We start from the raw sequence: 20,588 nt of genomic DNA, 5'->3' as shown, positions 1-20,588 counted from the left end.
TAACAAGCTTCCAGGCATGCTAATGCTGCTGATCCATGGGTCACACTTTGAGCAGGAGGTCTTAGGAGGAGAGTGACACTTCAATTTAAGGTCACGGTTCCCAACCCTAGCCACCCACTTAAAGAGCTGCCTGTGGGGCCAAACACACCTCACACCAACTACAACAGGATCTCTGGGGCTGGGGCCAAAGGGTTGGTATTTTTTAAATCTCCCCAAGTGTGTGTAATATTCAGTCAATTTTGAAAACCCTGATTTAAGGGGATAAAAGGCAATGGCATGGCAAACAAAGATGAGGTTCATGCAAGGATTCAGGGAACCTTGAACAAGACAGAGAAGTGGGAAAGAGAGGAAGGAGGAAGGTGGGACTAGGAAAACCAAAAGGGGACAGCAGTGGAGTGAAAGCAGAGCCCACAGGTATAGAGTGGGTAGCCAGCAGAACGTTCTAAAGACAGCAAACAGAAGGTGGCATTTGCCTACCCCGTGCCTCACTGAAGGACTCTGCAGGTAGCAGTGTGTCTGGCTGATACAAATGACATGAAAAATTACCAGGGAACCAATTTCATAAAGATTGCAGTGACTGGAAGCTAGAAAATCAGCAGAAAAGAAGGTCACAAAAGTGGATTCACAAATTACCTTGCTAAGAGATCTGGTGGTATGAGACAAAGTGAACAAGTAGGCTCAACTATGCAGGGGGAAGGGGGGTGTGTGTGTGGTTGCGTCAGTTTGGTTCGCAGGAGCATCAAGTGAGAAACGGCACCTGGATCTCACCAGGCCTCTGCCTCGAGGGTGGCAACAAGAGACTTTGCACCAAATATTCCCCCCAATATTTAAGGGGTTCATCCAAAGCAGGACAAGGTGACTAAATCTGTGTTTTCATTATCCCTACTCTTCAGTGCTTCGTAGATTCTGATTACGTATATGCTTAGGCTGCCTTTCCAGACTAAAGAGTTCCAGGCTTTTTAAGCTATTCACATATAAAAGTGAATTTTCAACCCCTTGAAAATTTCATCTTCCCTTAGACCTATTCTAGTTCGGTTGCCCTCTGAGCTGTGGGGAAGAGAGTGACATAACATCTCACAACTTCTCCCCATGGGCAATGTTATATTTTCTGTTCTGTTTCTAACAAACTGTGGAGGAACCTGGAGGAGGTTTCCCAAGGACTACAATAATTCTAAGATCCCCATCCTGGATGGTAACTGATAGATACTGAACTACACAGAACATCTGGATTTTAGAACAGTTCTGTCACCATTTACTGCTTCACCTCAGGCAAGCCACTCTGTCTCAGTCTCCCCAGGTTTAGACTGGCAAGAACAGATACCTGCCCTGGACCCCTCAAAGTTGCAAGAATCAATGAGAGACAAAAGCACTTACACATGTAAGATCTTTCCATGTTTAAACAGGGACCAGACTGAAGCTATGCCACTCAACAACTTTGATCCTGTCTTCTTGCACTTGCCCCATTATTTTAGTAAGACAAAAAAGAATGGATTACTCTTCATATTGTCCTTGATATTTTGAACTTAAATAGCAGACAAGATAGCATCAAACTCATTGATGGGATATTTGGGAACTGGGCAACATTTGGAAGAGAAGATTAGAAGTTTACTTTTGTCAGGGAGAATCTGAGGTAATAAAATAAAATGCCATACTCAGTTTAAGGTGGCTGGGTATTTAGTTTTTATCATATTCGGATATAAGTGACAAAAGAACATTAAGCTTGAAGTGGCTTAGTCGGTTAAGTGTCCGACTCTTTATATCAGCTCAGGTCATGATCTCATGTTCGTGAGATTGATCCCTGTGTTGGGCTCTGTGCTGGGTGTGGCACCTGCTTAGGATTCTCCCTCCCTCCCTCTCTTCCCCCCCACCACCCCCCCCCCCCGCCCCATGCTTACTTGCTTGCTCTCTCTCTCAAAAAAATAAAAAATAAAAATTATAAAAAACCTTCTTATAAAAAAAAAAGAATGTTAAGCTTGAGATTACTTTAAGAGAATAGAAAAGCTGGGTCTAGGAAGTTATAAGATCAAGAGAGGAAAGATAAACTAACAGATGCACACATGTTTAGAGAAGTCTGTAATAGCAATAATCTAAGAGGTGATGGTTCCAGGCACAGGCCTAATGTGGCAAGAACTACTGAAGGAGATGGTGAAGTTTCTTAAAAGGGCAGGAGAAAGTAAGGCTAGAGAGAGGCTCTTCAGACTCTGTGATGACCAAAATCCAGGAGTTCTCAGGTGAGAACAATATTGAAGCCTAAGACATGGCCTTGGCCAGGTGAGGTGGGAGGGGTATGATATACACCTTGGTGAGGGGTAAAGGCAGAGGAAAGATTAGAAGTTGTCATAGAAGGATCAGCAGAAAAGGAATTCAGAGAGAAGAGACCACACATTTATTTATTTATTTATTTATTATTTATTTTTTGAGACCGCACATTTAAAAACAGGAATAAGAAGGGAAGTAAAGGTATAAGTGATAACAATAGGTGGATGAGGCAATAGCTTGCTAAACAGAAAAGAAACTCAGTAGAGAAACGAAGTGGCTGAGAGTTGCCAGCAAGAGATGAGGCAGGCAGGGTGCTATGGTATCCTGGAGCAGCATACCAAAGTATGATCTGTAGGCTGGCACCAGGCCACAAGGCGGGCGTAACAGTCCTCAACGAGGTAAATACAGAAACGGAGAATAACTCTGTACAGACTTTTACAGCAATTTGGCAGACTGACTTTCTGTCTATTGAATCTAATAATAAAAACTGTGGTCTTGTATTTTGTATGTCACTGGTTTCCTTTTCCATTTTTCAGTTTTTGTGTTTTAAAAGGAACTGATGCATGACAGACTAGAAATCAGAACAAAACTGACATTGCATCATAGATGCTTAGAGAAGCACTGTTCTGGAGGTGGGATTCCTGAGCACGTAGCAAATCTGGATCATGATACTTGTGTTTATTAAGAAGTCTGAGGTCTAGCTGAGGAAGTTCCCAAAGAAAGGTTTTATCACCACCATTACCACTGCTAGTCTTAAATGTAAATCTTTATAAATGCAAAAAAAAAAAATAATAAAAAAAAAAGCTTGAATGACTTGACAGTAACAAAAATGGTTATTATAGTATATCCACTCAAGGGAATTATGAACCCTTATAAATTATAATTATGAAGATTGCATATTAACATAGAAAAATGTGCGTGACAATATTAAGTGAAAAAATAATTGAGAAAATTATGACTACCATGACAACATTTGAAGTATGTACACATATGCTCAAAAGCTACAGGGGTACATGTAAATATCAATCAATGTGTCATACTGATAGGATTACATAGGATAGTTCTCTCTTTTTTAAACTTTATTAAAAAGTTATACTGACTTTATAGTAATTTTTTAAAATATAGGTCCTTAGAAGGGGAGGCATCAGTGCTTGCTCTGGCAGCACAAATACTAAAACTGGAATAATACAAAAATTAGCATGTATAAGGATGACATGCAAATTCATGAAGTGTTCCATAAAAAGAAGGAAGGAAGGAAGGAAGGAAGGAAGGAAGGAAAGAAAGAAAGAAAGAAAGAAAGAAAGAAAGAAGAAAGAAAGAGAGGCATCAGTGTGGCATTTATTTTATGCAACATCTAATGCAATGCAATGCAATGCAATGCCTTGGGTATCAGAGCTCAGATGGTCGTCTTTCAGGCAGCTCACAGTGTTGTATCAGTCTCTGCAGCCATGTACACCCCTTAATGGATGGGAAAGTAGATGTAAGAATCGAGTTGTCTATACCTTCTCATCATGGGAATGGAGGGATCATGATCAAGTGTGCTAGCTCCCAGTCAAGCAATCACATCATTAAACCAAACCCCGATTCTAGCTTCTTCCATATAGAAGATTTGCTGAATACAATTTCTGCTTGACTTCTGCTAATAATCAAGAAGCATTCACTGTGTTTTCTTAAGAGGATGGGTGGCGAAGGGTTCCAAAACAGTAAGTCACAGCTCCTGTTCTCAAGGACCTTAATAATCTTTTGGGATAACATGTACAAATATGCAACAACTAGAGGGGAATTAGTAAGCAACTTATAAACAAGTATACAAATTATATCCAATGACTAAAAGAACAGAAAGTAATCAAGATGGCTCAGGCAAAAACACTGACCAAACTGTAGCAGGTAAATCAAGCCAGATACTAAAAATAGCCACGGTCTGGGAAAGAGCAAAAAGTAAGAACTGTAGAAAGGGGAGAGTATGCTGAAGAATGTGGAAAGATGAGACTGGGGAGTTGAAAGCAAGGGTAGACAGTGATAAGCCCTGGGTGCTAGGCTAAATTTAGATCCTATGATAGGATCCTATGAAAGAAATAAAGCCTATAAAGAGGAGGTGAGTAACTTGAACAGAAAAATAAAATAATAAAGGATATACTTCATTTCAGGATATTTTCCAACACAAAGCCAGAAAAAAGACATAGAAGACCATCCTCAATCACAAGGACACTTCGGTAATATTAGAAAATGTCTTCTTGGGGCACCTGGGTGGCTCATTTGGTTAAGTGTCCAACTCTTGATTTTGGCTCAGGTCATGATCTCAGTTGTGAGATTGAGCCCCATGTTGGGCTCTTTGGTGAGCGTGGAGTCTGCTTGGGATTCTCTCTTTCCCTCTCTCTCTGCCCTTCCCCCTCCTAAGGCCTCCTAACTGCATTCTCTTGTGCTCCCCCCTAATCAGTAGGACAGCCCAATATCAATACGTCTTTTTAAAAATAAATGGTCAGCATGAGCACCATTCCACCTAAACTCCGTCCTGGTATGGTGTGTTCATGAAGGTATGTCACAGCTAGCTGTCTTCGAGCAAAGGGAAAGGAAAGAGTGCCAAGAAACCTTTAGGAACATGCATCTCAAGAAAACTGGTACAGGAATCAGTGATATCGAAGACAGATTGCAATCATTCTTGTGAAATGTAGGCCCCCAGGGACCTTTTACAGAAGTTAACAAGGGATAATCCTTCACTTCTGACGGCCTCTGCAGATCGCCTGCCATTTGGTAAGGTAGTGGCTGGTAAGTTACAAGAGGCCCTCCACTCCATGGCCCTTCTCCCATTGAAAAGAAGGAAAAGCTTGTTTCCTACATGTATCTCAAGAGACAGGCACGGTTGCTGAGGAGTTGTAAGAGTAGGTCTACAGGATAGTCTCAAATCCCTAGCAGCCTTCGCTAAGCACCTTCACCCTCATCAAATCTCTCTTGTTAGGGTCCAAATCAAATGGAAATAACATAAATATAGAGAAAAAGAATTTTCTCTTTAATCATAAATGTTTTCCTTCCTCCCATGCCACAAGCCAAGTAACCTTTAGCTGCAACTTTAACACAGGTGACTTGACTTCACAGTGAAATCACATCCAAACTGCTATCTGGCCGCTGGCACAGTGGGCTGTGCTGGGCTCCACGTATCTGCTTGCTTGCTTTAGCAGCAGCTGAGGAATACAAAATTCTGTCAAGGAAACCAGGTGAACTCTTAAAGCACAGCAAGTTTTGCCCTCTGTCCAGCCGCCAGGTCATCAGAGGGGCTACTTACATGATTTCTGTCTTGGGACAGCAGCAATATCCTAAGGCTTTTCATGCTTGAGCTTCTGTCTAATATGTCAATTGCTTTATCAAGATCATCTTGGTTCTTCAGCAGGATGGAAAGCTGGGACAAAGACACAGAAAAAGGGAATCATAAAATATGTCTTTAGTTTAGAAACAGGCTAAATTAAAAAAAATACCTGAATGAAAACAATCTAATTGGATAGTATGGGGTCGTAAAATTAATTCAAACCATCTAGGTATTTTTTCTTTTCCTTAGTGTACAATTCAATAATTTTTAGTAAAGTTACAAAGTTGTGCAACCATCATCATAATTCAATTTTAAAACGTTTCCATTGTTTCAAAAAGATCTTGTGCCCATTTACAGTCACTCCTTCTTCCCACCTGTAGCCCCAGGCAACTATGAATCTACTCTGTCTCTGTAGATTTACCTCTTTTGGATATTTCACATAAATGGAATCCTATTAATTCATACATGTTCAATTCAGTTCATAGTCTTTTGTATCTGTTTCTTTTGCTTAATGTTTCTGAGTTTATCCATGCTGTGCAACACATCAGTAGTTTGTTTCAAGATACTTTCTGAGAAGAGCTTCCTCTCTAAAAATTCTCTTTTCTCCAAAGCATCAAATCCTAAACAGTTAAAGCCCCATATTTCTTCCCAAATTAATTAAGTATCTCACCTTAGCCTGTGCTGCAATTAACACAACAAGCAGAGAAGGCATAGGAGGAGGAGGGGGATAGGCAGAGGATGAAAACTGTTACTCAAATAAGAACACGAATTTAGGCCACATAACAGAGTTTAATATCTTAACGTTTAAAGATAAAAATCAGTGACTAGAATTCAGAAACAATTTCCTCTGTTTTCATTCCCCTGAAGTATTAAAGAGATCGCCCTTGAGGGTATGGATAAGTCTCACTTGCTGTTAAATGCAGAGGACACTATGAGTACTTAGTATTAAAAAATGCAAAAGTACACTTTGCCTAGGACCCAGCAAATGTCAGATCTTACACGTTTGTGGCAAACACAAAATCAAGCAAAAGTCCAATTCATTTCTTCAGTTCCCATGTTATGATAAAAGGAGATGGCAACACTAAATTCTAGGCCAGGAGAAAACAAAGAGCAAGAACAGTATTTAAAATAAAATTTCGGGGCGCCTGGGTGGCTCAGTCAGTTAAGCGTCCGACTTCAGCTCAGGTCACGATCTCGCGGTCCGTGAGTTCAAGCCCCGCGTCGGGCTCTGGGCTGATGGCTCAGAGCCTGGAGCCTGCTTCCGATTCTGTGTCTCCCTCTCTCTCTGCCCCTCCCCCGTTCATGCTCTGTCTCTCTCTGTCTCAAAAATAAATAAACGTTAAAAAAAAATTTTTTTTTTTTTTAAATAATAATAAAATTTCAAGGGGCACCTGGCTGGCTCAGTCAAAAGATCATGCAACTCATGATCTTGGGGTTGTGAGTTTGAGCCCCATGTGGGGAGCAGAGATTGCTTAAAATAAATAAATAAAAAATAAAATAAAATAAAATTTCAAGACAACTCATGGAATGGGAGAAATATTTGCAAATCTTATCACATCGTAAAAGAATTCCTTCCTGTAACATTCAAAGCATGAATAAACAAGAACTGTTGTGGGAGGTGGAGAGAGATAAAGACATAACTGGAGTAGGCTTTAACTTAAACAAACAAACAAACTACAATTGTGCGAAAGTATGATATGGGTCTAGTATCCAGAATATATATAGAACTCTTACAACTCAACAGTAAGAGGACAAAGAATCCAATTCTCCTAATGGACAAAAGATTTGAATAGACATCGCCCAAAGAAGACAGACAAATGGCCAATAAGCACCAAAAAGACACTCCATGTCATTAGTCATTAGGGAAATGCAAATTAAAACCACAATGAGATACCACTTCGTACCTACTACAATGGCTATAATTTAAAAAACAGATATGCAAAAACCCAAAAAGTAACAAGTCTTGATGAGGACATAGGGAAATTATAACTTTTCTATGCTGCTGGTAGGAATGTAAAATGGTACAGTGGATATGGGAAGGATGGACAGTTTCTCAAAACGATAACATAGAGTTACCGTAAGACAACAGTTCTACTCCTTGGTATATACTCCAGGGAACTGAAAAAAATACGTGCATATGAAAATGTGTACACAGATGTTTATGGCAGCGTTACTCATAATGGTCAAAAAAGTGAAAACAATTCCAGTATCCAGATGGATACACAAAATGTGGTTTCTCCATACAATGGAATATTATTATCTTGAAAACATTATGTTAAGTGCAAGAAGCCAAACACAAAAGGCCACATATTATATGATTCCATGTATATGAAATGTTCAGAACAGGCAAATCCAAAGAGACAGAAAGTAGGTTTGTGTTTGCCTGCCAGGTGCTAGGGAGAGGAGGGGATAGGAAGTGACTGCTAATGGATACAGGCCTTTTCTTTGGGGTATCTGGAGTTAGACAGTAGTGTTGGTTATACAACTCTGTACATATATTAAAAACCACTGAATTGTACAGCTTAAAAGGGTAAATGTTATGGTGGGTAAATTGTACCTCAATAAAGCTATTAAAAAAATAAGTAAACATAAAATAAAATACCAACCGATTTCTCACATGTGGTTCTCAAATCCTGACGTGGCAAGGTTTAGAGGGCAAAGAAAAGAAAAAGGTTGAGGGATTTTTAAATTAATAAAATGTAAACTAGTCAATTCTCGGTCATTCACATTAGCAGAGCATGGAAAAACATGCATCATCTAAAATAATTACTAACTACTAATTATGTTTGGCTTTAGAATTAACATCTGCATAAATATTTAAATAAAGGAATGACTAACATTCTGGGAAGCCACTTTATTGCCCAAAGAATTTGAAAATGGATTTTGGGACATGTGGAATTCTTAATGGAAAGAGAAATGAGCACTAAATTAGTCAGTAAAGTCTTTCCTCACTAAAGAATACCTTCTTTAATGCTGATTAGCTGGCAGACTCCAGCCTTGCTTTCTATGCAGTGACTGAAGCTTGAGCTGCAATTTTTAAAAGTTCATCTGCATTACTTATTAACTATAGAGCTAGTGGTTTATTTTCCAAATCTGCTGTATTTCTAAAATTTGTCACAAAAAAACAAAAGATCAGACAGTCTTATTTTTGTTAGCTATTGGGCAACATATCCAATTGTAGTTGTATATTTTGTATAAAAGGGGATTGGGGGGTTTTAGCCAACAAATCTCAGCCCCTATAGATGTCAGCCCCAAATTATGGAAGAAATTCCTTTTTCCTCCAGCTGAAGGTTTTTTGCTTTTATTTTTTAAAGTATAGTTGACACATAATGTCACGTTAGTTTCAGGTGTACAACACACTGATTTAACAAGTCTGTATGTTATACTGTGCTCACCACAAATGCAGCTACCATCTGTTGCCATATAACGCTACTGCAATACCATTATATTCCCTCTGCTGTACCTTTTATCCCCATGACTTCTCATTCCATAACTGGAAGCTTGTATCTCTCGCCTCCTTTACACATTTTGCCTACCTCTCCCCTCTGATAACCATCAGTTTGTTCTCCGTGTTTATGGGTCTGTTTCTGCTTTTCATTTATTTATTCATTTGTTTTGTGTTTTAGATTCTATATATAAGTGAAATCATATGGTATTTGTCTTTCTCTGTCTCACTTATTTCACTTAGCATAACACCCTCTAGGTCCATCCATGTTGTTGCAAATGGTAAGATCTCATCTTTTTTATGGCTGAGTAATATTTCACTCTCTCTATATATATATACCATATCTTCTTCATCCATTCATCTATTGATGGATGGATGGACACTTGGGTTGCTTTATGGAGGAGATTCTTCACTCTTTAACCAATAAGACAAAACTACACAGTAAGGACCCAATTCTCAAAGAGCCAGGATGTTGTCCAGCTTTCTTGTCTTGTCCCCCAATTCAATTCCCTCAAGATGCACACTTTTTACTAGGCACCAACACACTGCCTCTCAGACTAACGCAAAGCATCAGCCCAAGCAGACTGTAGCCTCTAGTACCTTTCTTGGAGCTGGGAAAGCAGCCAAGTAACTGACACTCAAAAGAATCCCTTCCTGGGTGACAAAGTATGAAAAAATAAGAACTGGAAGGAAGGGCAGGGGACAGGAGGAAGAAGAGTTAAAGAAATCACTTGAGTAGGTGCTAACTTTGGAAACAAACTATACTTGGGAGTTAAACTTTGAGAGAAGAGTCCAGTATTTATGACTGTCAATAGAGGAACTACCCACCAGTTTTCCACACCTCTCCAGCCCCTCCTAAACCTCTGCTTCTTGTTAAGGTTGTGCTGGAAAGAAAAAGATAAGCTACAAAACATAACAGAGACAATATACATCCTGGCCCCAGTACCGTACCTGTTCCCACCACGGAGTATTAGAGCTACCACCACTGACTGAGCAGGCAGAATGGAAGTAGCTATGGAATCTCCCATGTAGCAAAAACCAGAAATCCCAGAATTATTGAAATTAAGGAAAGAGGCTCCAGAAAAGGAAAACCTGCAGATGATAGTAAAGGAACAAACTAAAATATCCGCAGTTAAGGAGAAAGAAAAAGGTAGTCAGCTGTCACCCCATCTTGTCTCCATACCATCCATCTACTTTCTTACCTCATTATTCATGTAATGAAGATCAAGAGGCTGCCCAAACACTGTTGTCACCTTGTGTTCCACATCTTCATATCTAACAGGCCGGCTGAATGCTATAATTCTGAAAAGGAATAGGAAGCATCGTTAATTGTATATTTTAAAAGTCAGATTTGGAAAGCTAGGACTTCTGAATATCTTCCTGTTCTTTTAAACATAGGATTCTCTTTTTCTCCTTCATACAGTTTGACTTTCTATTTTTTCTTTTCTTCTCTTACCTACTTTATTTTTTTTTTTTTACCTTTCTCCTGAGCATCACAAACATTGCTCAGTCCCAATAATTGTTCTACCATTTCAGCTCAGATCTTTCTATCAATGACAGTTCAGTATCCAAGCAGGACTACCTGGGGCGCTTGGGTGGCTCAGTCAGTGAAGCATCCGAATTTGGCTCAGGTCATGATCTCACGGTTCGTGAGTTCGAGCCCCGCATTAGGCTCTCTGCTGTCAGTATGGAGCCCGCTTAGGATCCTCTGTCCCTCTCTCTCTGCCCCTCCTCTGCTTATGCTCTCTGTCTCTCTCAAAAATAAATAAATAAAATTAAAAAAAGAAAAAAGCAGGACATCTGGATTTAAACATTAGGTTCTAAACACTCTTGTTAGGAAGAAAACCTGGAGACTGGAGCAGTGGTCCTGAAAACATGGTCTTAACTCCTAAATGACTCAACTCCAGGACTTGAAAGGTCTTATCCATTGCTGATGCCAGAGGAATCTCAATGCTGATTATCTTCAGAATTGAGATTTCCTACCTAAGAGTCAAAAGAATTTCCCTTGAGTTGGTTACATGCCTAAGTTTTTTTTTAACAAGTGACACATATGATCATATAAGTAGTGTTGATATTGACACTTTTCTAGAGAAACTCATTAGGTCAGTTCAAAAAACAACTTTTTAAAAAATGTTTTATTTATTTTTGAGAGAGAAACAGAGTGCGAGCAGGGCAGGGGCAGAGAGAGAGGGAGTCACAGAATCTGAAGCAGGCTCCAGGCTCCAAGCTGTCAGCACAGAGCCCGATGCAAGGCTCGAACTCACGAACCATGAGATCATGACCTGAGCCGAAGTCGGACACTTAACCAACAGAGCCACCCAGGTGCCCCCAAAAAACAATGTCTATAAATACAGAGTAGAGTAAGAACTTGTTCAAAGATGTGTTAAAAGAATCTGTCAATTAAACATCACAGCAAAATTTAAAACTGGGGACAGATTAAACATACAAAATGAATGAAACAGAAGAATGAAATATACAAAAAATTGACAAAATATTGGTAATATCAAATCTGGGTTACAGGTTCAGAAGGGTTCAGTATAACATTCTCTCTACCTTTGTATGCTGCTGGTAGTCAACAATTTTTGATGTACAAAAGCGGTCATATGGGCCCAACCCAATACATTACAACTTAAATACTTAAGATAAAAATAAACAATGAGATAAGTGAAAACAAGAGAATATCAGAAAGTAACTCATATATTCTCTCTCTCCCTCTCTCTCTCTCTCTCTACGTGTGTGTGTGTGTGTGTGTGTGTGTGTGTGTGTATACACACACACACACATACATACAGAAGAATGCATAGGATTAAAAAATATTGGAGTGGAGAAGGTCTTCCTAAGCATTATATAAAATACAGAAGACAAGGAGGAAGAAGGCAGATTTGACAACAAAAATTTAAACTTCTGATAGCAAAATGATCAGCCCTCAACAAAGTTAAGAAATATCAAACTTGGAAAAATAATCCATGCAAAATCAGTAAGACAAACAACCCAACAGAAACATAGACAAGGATATTATGACAATTCAAAGAGTTATTAATGACTAATAAACACATGAATTTATGCTTAATGTGATGGGGAAAATATATATCAAAACCACCTTCATCTCTTAGTAGCCTAGGCTGGACGAAATATGACTAGTGCTCGGTAGAGTAGCAGTATTCAGCCATGGAGCGTCTCCAGTTCTTGCCCTCCTCATGCTGAGAAGTGTGTGGTTTTTTTACATCTTCTCTGCTCCTCCAGAGTGGGAAGTGGTATAACCAGAGTAAGAAGCAATAAACCACAGGACAGAGGGATCTAAGCTACTGGATTTTAATGGAATCTGACCAGATAATTTCTTTAATGTTCTTCTGTGCCAGGCTGGCACAAATAAGTAGGCAGCATAAAAGCTTCCATCATCCTAGAACTGTACTATTCAATGTGGTAGCCACTAGCCACATGCAGCTGGTTAAATTCAAACTGATTAAAATTAAATTTTATACTGGTTCCTCAGTCTCACTAGCCACAAGGCAATGTGACCAGTGGTTACTATGCTGGACAACAAAGGTACATGACATTTACATTATAGCAGAAAGTTCTTTTGGACAACCTTAATAGCATACTTCTATCAACCAGTCTATCCTTCACACAAAGCCTAACATCCCAGGAAGATAATTTCTCCATAACTTTTCCTTTATCCATCACCACCTTTCATTTTTGGAAATTATATTGAATATATTAGTTCATATCCCACCTGGGAATCCATTCATACTGTAATCCTTGTATTTTTTTTTCCCTCAAACCAACTGTGCCAAGGAATGATACTGTGTAATGCTATCTAGATATGGGTTATCTAGATATGGACGTTTTCTGGAGACTTTTGAGAGAATGGCTTTCCATTAATTCCTAATAGCAAATCATACCTCCTTCATCAGCATCTCAGCAACAGGGGCCAGTCTTCCTGAATAAAATACCAGGAGACCATTCATATGTCCCTAGCACACCATTAGAAAAGGATCAGGCTCAGATAAATTCTCCTGCACTGTGCCTGGCAACAAGCCATTCAAAACCTCAAAAGCAGCCCCAAAGTCAAGATGAGAAACCAGGACTATCAGCGTTGGTAAGATCGAAGCTGCCGCCATCACCCTGAGTGGTAGGCATTTTTAGCCAATGGTTCAAAGAGGGGACTAACACCTGTGACAACCACCCTCACCAGTGTCCAGACAGGGAAGCTTTCCAAGGGAAGGAGTCTGAATCTACAGTCCTCTTCTGCCCTCCTGGGGCTAAAAGGTAAAAGTGTTAGGAGCCGGATCCCTACCCTTCCAAAGCAAAGGGAAACAGAATGGATACTTAGCATAGGTGAATGGAAAAAGACTATTTCTTCCCTCTTTTCTGTACATTCTAATTCTCTAAGGGCCTACAACATTTAGATATATACTATCCATATTCCCTGCAAAAAGTAAAGAAAGCCCACAATCATATCCTCTATAAAATCTCTAAGACATAAAACACATGAAACCAGAGCTGTCTGGCATAGTGCAGCTGCAACTTGGCTTCCTCGCACCAACTTAAAAGTCCTCAATTCCACACATAGTACACAAACAGTGAAATGCAATGGCTCCTGAAAACAGCTCCATAAAAAGAGAATGCACAGTTTTCGAAATCTTGATACCAACACTCTGCTGTTCAGGCTTTGAAAGGCCATTCCTACCTGACCACCTTAAATATTTGTGGTTTCGATCTGGCAGCTTCTCTGAAACTAAACACATACAGTTTCTCAGTGTACGTCTGCTCACTGTAACTACATACCACTTTGGGAACAGGAATTCAGGAGAGCGTAACCACATAATTAGGCTCCAACACAATTGAGCTTTTGATTTTGTATCTACTTCTGAAAACTCTCTGCCAGTCTGAGTTTGGCAATCCTTCCAAAACCCAGTCATGTCAGAAGTGTGAAAAGCAGCAACAATCAAGTGACAATTTAACTTCTCTGCTACTGGCAGGACACAGGATGAGCCGCTGGGGACAGAAATCAGACTTTCCTCCCTCCAGGCCTGAAACAGCCCTAGAACACACACCGCAGTAGCAGGGCTCTGGCTCCGCAGACCACAGTGTTTCCACCAGGCAACCTCTGACAACCTTGCAGGCTTGTTAATATATCTTTTTAAGGGAGAACAGCAGCCACATATCTGGACTTGTGCTAACAATGTTTGGAGGCACTAATGTCCTCTGGTGGAACTAATCTAATAGGAAGAGCTTATTCTCATGGGTTTGCTGTTCACATTTCCAAATGCTCAAAGCAAAGGCAAAAGTGGGGTATCTATGAGAGAGACTGGAATAGCAGGAAACATATTGAAAAGCACACTCAGGCACATATATGCCACATGCGTGCAGGCACAGGGTCCCAATTATCCCATTACCAGAGTTCTGTATGCTTTTCAAAAGTTATTCCTTAAGTGGCGTCTGGGTGGCTCAGTCTGTTAGCATCCAACTCTTGATTTCAGCTCATGTCATGATCTCATGGTTGTGAGATCAAGCCCCACACTGGGCTCAGCATTGATAGTGCGGAGCCTGCTTGGGATGCTCTGTCTCTCTCTCAAAATAAAGTTTATTTAAAAGTTCTTCCTTAAGGAGCATCTGGCTGGCTCAGTCAGAACATGCGATTCTTGATGTTGGGGTTGTGAGTTCAAGCCCCATGTTGAGTTTAAAAAAAATAAGTTTTTCCTTAAATAACTTTAGAAATTAAGTGGAGTCCTATTTTTCTCCACTGAAAACTTCTATCTTGGCTTCCTACAAAAAACTAAATACTAACAATGGAGGAAAGGACAAAAGCGTTTCATAACATTACTTTCACTTCCCTAACAAGGTAAGATACTGAATATAGACTGAAAAACTCCCTCTTTCTATGTCCTCAAATGATCTGAAATCTTTCACAACTGACAGACTTGATGCAGCTTCCCATGACCCTGACACATTATAAAGAAACTTCCAAGTCACTAACCTGGCCCATCAGGTGGACAAAGCCAGGGGCCAGGGCCACTCTACTGGGCTGGAAATAGCACCACATCACAGGAGAATCTTGATCCTCTTTTAACTAATTTTTTATTTTTATTTTCTGAGAGAGAGAGAGAGAGATAAGAAGAGAGGGGCAGAGGGAAGAGAGAGAGAGAAGAGGAGAGGGCAGAGGGAGGACAGAGAGAGGAGAGGGGCAGAGGGAGAGAGAGAGAGAATCTTAAACAGGCTCCACACTTAGCATGGAGCCTGACATGGGGCTCAATCCCATAACCCTGGGATCATGACCTGAGTGGAAATCAAGAGTCGGACACTCAACCGACTGAGCCACCCAGACGCCTCCTGATCTCCTTCTGATGCTATCAGGTGGCACAATGTCAGTGTATCTGGAAGTCATAACTGAGTAGGGCTGGAGTCCTGACTTCCTCCCCTAGCAAAATGGTGGACCCCACAGGAGCAGAATAATAGCAGAAGAGTAAAAACAGTAAAAGCAGTTGAAATGGCTTCCATCCCTAAGACCAAAAATAAAGTTTAATTGGTAAGCCAAGCCAAAAGTAAAAATTGCCCTTTTATGCCAAATCAACCCCATCATCTAGCCAGGGAGCCCACAGGGATCACTCCAGGGAAACAGCTTCCATAAGCTCGATGCTTTCTGAGAACCGCAGCACACGTGAACACAACCACTGATCAGAAGGCAGACTTACCGCCTTTCCCCGTTGTGCTCAAACTTGATTCTGACGTCACTCTGTCAAAGGAATGATAGACAGGTTAGCGGGTTCTCTGGCATGTGTTATCCTGCCATTCCCAGGTAAGCTTCAGGTAGTCCTTTAGCAACCTTAGGCAAACATCCCTGATGGCTCCCGTTACAGCGTCTCTACCTCATACGCATTCCTTTCCAGTGACTTGTAGCCTTTGAGTTCTAACTTCAGGGGCAACAAAGCTCTTAGGACAAGATCTCTAAGTGGCTGCCCAGCTCAGCTGCTATGCTGACATGTCATTTCTAAGTTCATACACTCTATTTCTACAACTGGCTCTGGAGTTTCTCCTACCATATCACCTCCTGGCCAGGACACCTTTCCTTCTTGGCTGATATGACTGAAGAGAAAGAGAAATCTTGGGATGGATACTTCCTAGCTATAAGTCCACAAGCAAGTTACTTATGCTCTATGAATCTTAGTTTTCCATGTGTACAGTGAGGCTAAACATAGCTGATTTGAAGAGCTATGAGAACTAAACAACATAATATACACAAGATACCTCATACATAGTAGACATGCGGTTGCTGCTGTTACAATGGATTTCCATGACCCTTTCAAGACTACCCCTGGTGGCATAAAGCAGGACCCTGGACAAGTTACCTTAGAAGTGTCTCCAGATTTGTCTTAACTTATTATCATGGGTAGCCTATGGGTACCCCGTGGACCGTGTCTATCTTGTTTCTGTACTACCAGTGACAAGCAAAGGAAATGGTATCTAATATTTGTGCCTAATATTTATTAAATGGATTGAGCGAGAACAGAATTGAGTGTAAACGTCAGAAATAGGAGGAAGTAGAAGCATTAGAATGTTAAGAAACAAATCAAGGAGGAAGAAATACTGTAAAGAGCAAGCGAGTTTAAAATGGCAGGAAAAGGGAAGAGATATTACAGAAGAAAAGAACACGTATAGTGAAAAAATAAAACTAAGCCTGTCAGGATACCAACAAATTAACAGAGATGGAGGAAAGGAAGAGTGGACAGTGAGCGAAAAGTATACTGAGAAAGAGAAATTAATAGGCTGTGGCTTGGAAGAAAGAAGAAAGTTTCAGAGTATCTTTAGATGAGAAACACAGAGCAGACAGAGAAATCGACAGAAACAGGACAGAATGCGAAAGGTGGGGTGGGTACATAAAGAACTTCTTTTTCCCAAGAGATGAGAAAGCTAGAATTCTCTTATAGTCCACTGAACTGGACGAGTGGTTCTAATTTACATCCTAAAAATGACTGAGGATAGGGCACCTGGGTGGCTCAGTTGGTTAAGCCTCTGACTCCTGGTTTCGGTTCAGGTCATCATCTTGCAGTTTGAGACTGAGCCCTGCGTCAGACTCTGCACTGACAGTGTGGAGCCTGCTTGGGATTCTCTCTCCCCTGTTCTCTGCCCCTCCCCCACTCATGTCTTTTTCTTTTCCTCAAAAATAAACTTTTTTTTTTTTTTAAGGCTGAGGTGGTTTAGTTGGGTGAATATCTGACTTCGGCTCAGGTCACGATCTTGCATCCGTGGGTTCAAGCCCCACCTCTGGTTCTGTGCTGACAGCTCAGAGCCTGGAGCCTGCTTCGGATTCAGTGTCTCCCTTCTCTCTGCCCACCCCCCCCCCCCGCCCCCCACCAAACGCCGCTTGCACTCTGTCTCTCTCTTTCAAAAAATAAAATAAAACATTAAAAAAATTAAAAGAAAAAAAGGCTCAGGACCTCAAAGAGCTTTTGTTTGCATATATTGTATCCACTGATATTTGCCACATTAGAAATTAAAACAAAATTTATATTTATTTTGTTCATTTTAAAACAATTTAAAAAATATTACATGCTAACATAAACACAGTTATAAAAAAGAACTATATTTTTAGAGTTTAGTGACAGAATACAAATCTCCTTAATGCATGGCTTAATAGGAGACAGCTGGATTCTCATGTCAACTTCTGCTTTTAATCTGTTGTGATAATACGTATCATGCAGCCGCTGGAAAACTCTACTGTACATTCTTAAGAGATTGAGGGTAAAAAGGGCAAGTAACATTTTAGTATTAATATGAAAATAGTTTTGACCTCACGGACCCCCTGAAAAGTTCTTGGGAACTTCCCAGGGATCCCTAGACCACAGCTTGAGAATCATTGAATCAAAATATAATAATGCCACCCTCTATCCCATTATTTTAAAGACGAGGTGGAATTGGGGCTCAAAGAGCTTCATGTCCCTGAAAAGTTCATATACTAAACAGTGGATGGCAAAGCTCCTGCTCTGCTGACCTGCAATGTGACAACTCTTCAAAACACAGCTCTGATCTTGCCCTCTCACTCTTTAATGTAACATGTAGACCACTTCATCCATTAATAGTATATGACAATAGCTAACATTTACTGAACGTTTACTATGTATTAAGCCTTGTTCTAAGCCTGTTACATGTATCAATTAAGCAAATCCTCACAACAAATACTATTATTGTCCCTATTTTACAGGAGAAACTGAGTGACAATAAAGTTAAATAAGTTCCTTCAAGGTCACCATGCTTTAAAGAGCCAGGATTCAAAACCTGGAAGCCCAGCTCTTAACCATCATGTTTTGCCACAACTTAAGTGTCACACAGGCAAAGGAGGTTTATTTTGGGGCGCCTGGGTGGCGCAGTTGGTTAAGCGTCTGGCTTCGGCTCAGGTCATGATCTCACGGTTCATGAGTTCGAGCCCCGCATCGGGCTCTGTGCCGACAGCCCAGAGCCTGAAGCCTGCTTCGGATTCTGTTTCTCCCTCTCTCTCTGCTCCTCCCCTGCTATCGCTCTCTCTCTCTCTTTCTCAAACATAAATAAACATTAAAAAAATAAAAAAAAAAAAAGGAGGTTTATTTTACTCACAGACGCAGAGCTTCAATGGGACCTTATTTCTTGGAACTCATGGAGGAGATGGGAGTAATAATGAAGTCAGAACCAGGACACTGAGGTACCAATCATGCAGCAAGCTATGGGGCCTGGGGAGCCAGTAGGGGATGCTTTGGCTGAGGTTGTGAGTAGATGGGGATGGAGGAAGTAGAATGGAAAAGCACCGTGCCCCATCTGGTCTGCACTCTAGGTGAGTGTAAGTGTGTGTGCGTGTGCGTGCGCGCACGTGCAGGCATGTGCAAGCAGAAAGGTGGGGCAGTGCTGCAGAGAAAGTTACTGTGTGGATTTGAGGTTTACACAGGTGACAGCAGTTGTCTGTCCTCTTTTTCTCCTTCCCTGGAATGCTGAGCAGTTAGCATGGCAAGGGCCCTCCACAGCACAGTGCCCCGACATGCCGCTGCACACGGACGTGCCACCTCCAGCTGCCTACACTCTCTGGTCCCACAGCTGGCTCGGGAGTACCCGAGCGCTCACCGAAGTCTGCAAACCTGTCTGCCCCCGCAGGGGGGCTACCAGAGCCTTTCACCTGCTGCTGCTCACAGTCCAGCACACCATGGTGTAGCTTTTGCACTGTTAGTATTTTCTATTAACAGATTCTGTTTCTAGAACAGCTTTAGAGTTTCAGAAAAATTGAGCAAACAGATCCCACATACCTTTCCTCTATTATTAACATCATACATTACTATAGTACATTTGTTTTTATTACAATTAGTTAACCAATATTGATGTATTAACTAAAGCCCCTTAGGATTTATTCCTCTCTGTTGATTTAAAATAAAATTGTATTCTTTTGTTGCTTTTCATCTCATTTTTTATAGCAATAAAAAACACATAGCAATAGCTCTTATTCATAAACTGGGACATTATACTTCGATGTACTTACAAAGGAATCCCCTCTGTCCCTTTGTGGGACTGAAGGAACTGAATTTATTTAATGACGACCATAATCCAAGCACTATTCCGTGTGAATTCAGTTAGAAAGGGAATTTAAACTTTTGCCTTAAACCACAAATCACTCCTACTCAAGACCAACCAAGCCTGTGATTAGTAAGCAGTGTAAACAAAGATGCTTAGGGCGCTGAATCCCTTCTTTGATGTGGTGACAGCCTTTCTAGGGCAGGATGCTGGCATGTACCACATGGTGTGCCCACATCTGCCAAGTTCCTAAATCCAAGTTCCCCCTGTCAGGCTGACGAGAATAAGCCATGGATAAGAAAAGTTCAGATAAAGATAAATATATTCAATTCCTCCTGCCAACCATTCTCCTTGCTTCTCTGAGACATTTCACACTGGTGGCCAAGTTCTCTTTCATGAGGTTCTCTCCTCCCCTGCCTTCTGTGACTCTATCCCAGCCCAGGGAACCTGCCATCACTCTAACCACTTCTGCTTCTTTGCTGGTTCCTCTTCCTCATGCCTTCTCCCACCCCTCCCCCCACATGTTGATGTTTGGACTTTTGGCCTCTGGATTTCTCCTGCTTTCCTCACATCCTCTCTTCAGTAAGAATAAAAAATGGGCAACTTGAGGGGCACCTGGGTGGCTCAGTCGGTTAAGTGTCCAACTCTTGATCTTGCGAGGCTCAGGTCATGATCTCATGATTTGTTGAGATCAAGCCCTGCTTCAAGCTCTGTGCCAACAACGTGGAGCCTGCTTGGGATTCTGTCTCCTGTCTCTCTGCCCCTCTCCTGCTCATGCTGGCACACACATGCTCCCTCCCTCCCCCACCCTCTCTCAAAATAAATAAATAAACTTAAAAATTTTTAATAATAAAAAAATAGGCAACTTGTAAATAGAAAATTTCCAAATCTCTATGACCAGCCCCAATCTCTCAAGCAAAACTTCCTCTGTCTGCCATGTATTTGAGGCAGATATGTTGTTCTTAAAAATGTGACAGCAGAGTCCAACCATCTGGTTTCAAACCCTGGCTCTACAACCTCCTAGCTCTAGGACTTTGAATTTGACTAACCTAT

At 40.9% G+C, this 20,588-nt stretch overlaps 1 protein-coding gene across 2 annotated transcripts in view; it reads right to left on the bottom strand.

The window, feature by feature from the left end:
* The window catches only part of MAP3K3 (mitogen-activated protein kinase kinase kinase 3), a 60,432-nt gene that overhangs the window by 22,583 nt on the left and 17,261 nt on the right, over nt 1-20,588 (bottom strand). Inside the window, exons 3-6 of one of the 2 annotated variants that reach the window (XM_042916000.1) lie at nt 15,701-15,741; nt 10,208-10,307; nt 8,167-8,193; nt 5,540-5,653 (exon numbers count right to left, since the gene is read on the bottom strand). In XM_042916000.1, the coding sequence (XP_042771934.1) occupies nt 5,540-5,653; nt 8,167-8,193; nt 10,208-10,307; nt 15,701-15,741 (282 nt within the window). The remainder of the gene's footprint in view (nt 1-5,539; nt 5,654-8,166; nt 8,194-10,207; nt 10,308-15,700; nt 15,742-20,588) is intronic. The other variant, XM_042916001.1, reaches the window with a different exon arrangement.

The sequence above is a fragment of the Panthera leo genome, chromosome E1, assembly GCF_018350215.1.
Source record: "Panthera leo isolate Ple1 chromosome E1, P.leo_Ple1_pat1.1, whole genome shotgun sequence".
Classification (NCBI taxonomy): domain Eukaryota; kingdom Metazoa; phylum Chordata; class Mammalia; order Carnivora; family Felidae; genus Panthera; species Panthera leo.
Note: the sequence above shows the minus strand (reverse complement) of the source record. Positions and strands in the feature narration are given on the sequence as shown.